Source organism: Alosa pseudoharengus, unplaced genomic scaffold (assembly GCF_046254945.1).
Source record: "Alosa pseudoharengus isolate Yale_2024_CS ecotype anadromous, Long Island Sound unplaced genomic scaffold, YU_APseudo_1.1 YU_APseudo_1.1_scf_8, whole genome shotgun sequence".
Taxonomy (NCBI): Eukaryota; Metazoa; Chordata; class Actinopteri; order Clupeiformes; family Clupeidae; genus Alosa; species Alosa pseudoharengus.
Window position 1 is genome coordinate 31,538,058 of NW_027468870.1, and position 4,510 is coordinate 31,542,567.

The 4,510-nt window shown below is 42.6% G+C and overlaps 1 protein-coding gene across 1 annotated transcript in view; it reads right to left on the minus strand.

Moving 5' to 3' along the window:
* The window catches only part of LOC143112710 (roundabout homolog 1-like), a 120,851-nt gene extending 118,466 nt beyond the window's left edge, over positions 1–2,385 (minus strand). The window contains exon 1 of the mRNA XM_076274976.1: positions 1,798–2,385. Within this exon, the coding sequence (XP_076131091.1) occupies positions 1,798–1,855 (58 nt within the window). The 5' untranslated portion in view covers positions 1,856–2,385. The remainder of the gene's footprint in view (positions 1–1,797) is intronic.
* Between the last annotated feature and the right edge of the window lie 2,125 nt (positions 2,386–4,510).

Consider the following 4,510-nt stretch of genomic DNA (forward strand, 5'->3'; position numbering starts at 1 on the left):
TTCAAGATTTTGTCCTATAAGTAGATCATTCATTATGGTGTTCAGATGTGTTTCCCCCCTGTACTAAGATGGAACAGAGAAAATACTTGACTATTGGACTATCTGGAAGCATGTGAAGGAATCTCTAGAGAGGCATTACAGCAAGAGTTGCTCTCTTTGAGCTTTTGGCTTCCCAGCATAGCAGATCCATTAGGTTAGGCACCTGAAAATAATCCCCTTCGGGGGAGACAAGTGTTGCTTTGAGGAGAAGGTATGCAAGTCCTGCAAAGCTAGATGGAGACCATTTACTCAAATGTCTCTCTAATCTACTGGACCGATTAGGAGATGGTTATGAACACAAACCTAGACAGACATACAAGCAGTGTGTGTGTAAGAGAGAGAAAGAGAAAGAGAGAGAGTGTGTGTGTGTGAGAGAGAGAGAGAAAGAGAGAGAGAGAGAAAGAGATAGAGAGAAAGGAAGAAAGAGAGAGAGAGAGAGAGAGAGAGAGAGAGTCAGTATGTGTGTGTGTGTTTCCTTATACCTGCCTGTCTCAAGTCATGCACTTCTGCGGGCTGATTGCCCAAGTGAACCTCTAGCTGTTGATAACCCATATCAAAGTGACAATACCGATATGCAGGCCCACCCTCCCACCTGTTAAAACCAACAGCAGTGGTGAAAGTGAGCTCATTAGTTTACACTCATCATGACTCAGGGCCATGACTCAGGTTATCTACCTGTCCTTCTTCACACACACACACACACACACACACACACACACACACACACATATCAGTTTCCTTATCTGCTGTAATCTCTAATGGGAATATCTCTGGTTCATAATTGCTCTGGCGTGACTTCACAGGAGGGTCAAAGTGATGCCACAAGTGGCTCATCAGGCACACATGGAATTATTATGAGTCAGTCAAACATCTTCTTTAGACTGCTGATACTTTTAGCAGACGCACAGTGACTTTCACACAAAATCGCATTGTCCACGCACACCCCATACTAAACTAGCACATTAGCACAGTACACCATGCAAACACGCAAGCTTGCGCATTTCTGGAAGCTTGCAAACGTTGTCCCAAAGTTATTCTGTCATTTAACGACCACAGTTTAAACTGCCCTATTTCCATACAACCCCAGGCATGACAGTCCGGCGCAATAAATGTTTCCATGTGCAGCTCCAAGTGGGCCACATCGCTCCCGTCATGTAGAGATTTTCATGGAAAACACATTTGGGACACTTCACTTTGTGATTAGGGGTTCTTACAGAATTCAGCCTGCAAGCTTAGGGGCCCTGGAGTTAGTTCACGTTACAAACACTACCCTCTATAAACCCCTCAGCTTTGTAACAATAATACCGCGAGGAAAAAAAATTATCACTTTTTATCCTTCTCTTTTCTAAGAGACAAACTAACACAAATCCTATTGCCTACTGAGATCTAGGAATGCCGAATATCCACTTCGTGATTTCCCAGCGGATGATAATATCTTATCTCATCTCTGCATGCAGCCGCTGTTACATAGCTTGTTAGCAACATTTGCGTGTATAAACATCCGTTCACGTTTTGCCTTTTCTCTTGTCGGGGGAGAGAACAGACGCGAAAGTGATAAAGCCACAAGCAGACAACTATGTAGGACATCTTCACAATCTGACAATCTCCAACGCAACCTCTAAGGAACTAAGCAAGGAACTACTCAGTCGGCATTACATTATTGTGTTACATTAATAGCTCATATGTGATTTTTGTACTAGCCTGTAAAACCTCAACAAATACATATAGCATCTAATAAAGTGTGAAAAGCACGGTTACCTGTACAAATGTGAAGTAATCCAAGTAAAACATAAATTCCGACGAAGCGTAAAACCATCGTTCCGAAGAGCTTGGCAACGCTTCCGTTTGCAGTTTAACTATTTTAAATCGACAAAAGGTCTCCTCTGAAAGAAATCCAAAGTCCAAATGTCAAATATCTTCAGACGATTACTGACTATTTCCAAGAGTACAATTTAGAACAAGTGCGAGCGTTATCGCCAGTTTTTCATGATGGACAACTTAGGCGAGAAAATTCTCACAACATAAATTCGTTATTGTTCAGTAAGTTGTTTTCTGAGCGTAAATCGCGAAAGTTTGCGCTGTTCAGATGCTGTTCTTTCTCCGATTTTATTCCCGAGCGGAGTCACGCAGTTTCTTCCCTCTTTCGCCCTATGTAAAAGGGCATCTCCCAGTTCCAAGGAAAGATACTGTTAGACAGTGTCCCTCTACAGCCTCCGCATGGGTTTGGGTGAAATATCAACTCAGAATGACTTGATGCGAAACAAATCTTCCAAATGACACGCGACACAATCAGGAGCGCAAGACTTCGCACAGGAGCTTCACTTCGACACTTCTTCAACCTCTTGCTGTAGGATTAGCAGGCGAACTCGTGGGTGTACGTGTAATGCTTCACTACTACTACTTTTAAATCAGTTTCCCTTAAAGTCCTTCTATTGTTTTCAGGAAAAGTGGACCGACTTAACCCTTTTCATAGTATTCTATCACGATCCACTGACAGCATCTGGAGCCTTCACCTCAGCCAAGAGGATAAGCTATTTGAATACAAGGGCGCTCCATTCAAGCTTTCCAGAATGGTATGCGCCACTCTAGTAGCACCGACAGTGGGGCTTTCCTCAAGGGCCGTTAACCAGTTGCAAGCTACACAATCTCGGCACAGTTTGCTGCCACTGTGAACGTTGACAGAGGAAATATCGTCTGCGTAAAACATAAACACGGAGGGGTATCCAATTTTGAAGAAATGCATACTTTTTGATGAAAATGTCCATTGAAATAATTGTGATCAAAATATTTTCATGTAAATTTCATTACACAGTAATTGAATAGCATTAAGTGCTGTTATATAAAAAAGTCCCAACGCAGTGGGCTATCTTCATTTAACTTCTTTTGAGCCGTGCCGCCTGTTCTGCATCTTTACTAGTTAAATTAGGATTCTCAGCATAGTAAATATGTTTGTTGTAACCGTTAATAATATAGTCTTATAGCAACTTTATTCTATACATGATTACATCAGCAAACCATGAAATATACGAATATATGGACCCAACAGCAAAATATGGCAAAAACTTTAACACAATCAGTTCATAACTTTTAACGTGCATTCAATTAACTAATTTCCTTTCGCTGGGTGTTGGTTGGGCTCTGACAGGTAGGCTACGAGGTACTGCCACGGGGAGGGACACAAGTAAGCTCTTATAAGCTCAAGATCTCCCTCTACTGGTTGATAAGTAAAACACTGTCCCAAGTGCAAAGAAAGGAAGACAGAAGGACATTTCACCCCTCTCGATGAAGCCTGAGTGTAATGCCATTGAAAACACCATACCGTATTTTAAAATTTCACACCATAAAGACTGTCATGTGGAAAATATGTAGCCAGTAAAGACACAATGCAACACATTAGCTAATATGTAATACATGTATTACATGTATTACATTACATTATATGTAGTACATATATATAACATATTTATATTTACATGTATAAATATTTGTTAAAATGTTTTTATTTCAGATTTTCTTGCTCTCACAACTCTAGTGCAACATAGATCAAAACCTCTAGCACAGAACAGTGCTGAGCAGTCATTAATGCCCTGCCTCACTAGTGTGACCAGAATGTCATTTAATCCAGCTTTTATAACCAACAAAAAAATGCCAGTCTCCCTCAGTTCTCCAAACCTATCTAAGACAGGAGCAAAATGAGAGAGACTATTTTCAGTCTTGGCCAGCATTTTCCTGTGGACGACATCTCAGCTGTTCTGCTAAAGTATTTAACTGTAGGGGAGAGTGCTGTAGAGTGAGTGTTTATGGAGGCCCACAGGCCTGTCATGCAGCAGCGTCCAGTCTTTCTCTGCAGCGAGCCGAATCCTGAACTCCTGATGTTACACAACGTCCCAGCTCAGTGAAAATATAGGCCTACAGGGCAGCAGGACGGTCAGCTACTTTCATAATGCCCACAGAAGTAATCTCTTGCTCATGTCTTTTTTCTCCTTTTTTTCTGGTTGCTAGTCCTTGCCACTTTTTTCCCTCTCTCTGGAGCCAAGACTGGCATCTGTTCTGCCCAATGCCACTGTATGTCAACACTGAAGTGAATTTTTCATTCCCTACACCCCCTCCTCTGACCAAGAGAGAGAGAGAGCGAGGGAAAGAGAGAGGGAGAGAGAGAGTGGAGGGAAAGGGAGGAAGGGTATTCTCCAGATCCCCTCTCCAGGCTCCAATCCACTAATTGCCAGAGTGGCAGCTACTGGCTGCTCTGCTGAATGCCTGCAGATAAAGTGAAACCAACACTGGAGCCACTGCAGACCAGTACCCACCAGTGCCGGCCAGCTGACAGGCGCTTGCCTTGTACACAAACACTTACATTTGGGAACTCGCAAAGCCTGATGTCAGCACAATCCGTGTCTATTTCTAGTTTTCTTCCATTCCCCATGCTGTTGCTGTTTCTCACAGTCCCCGCAACACATGACAAAACATGTCC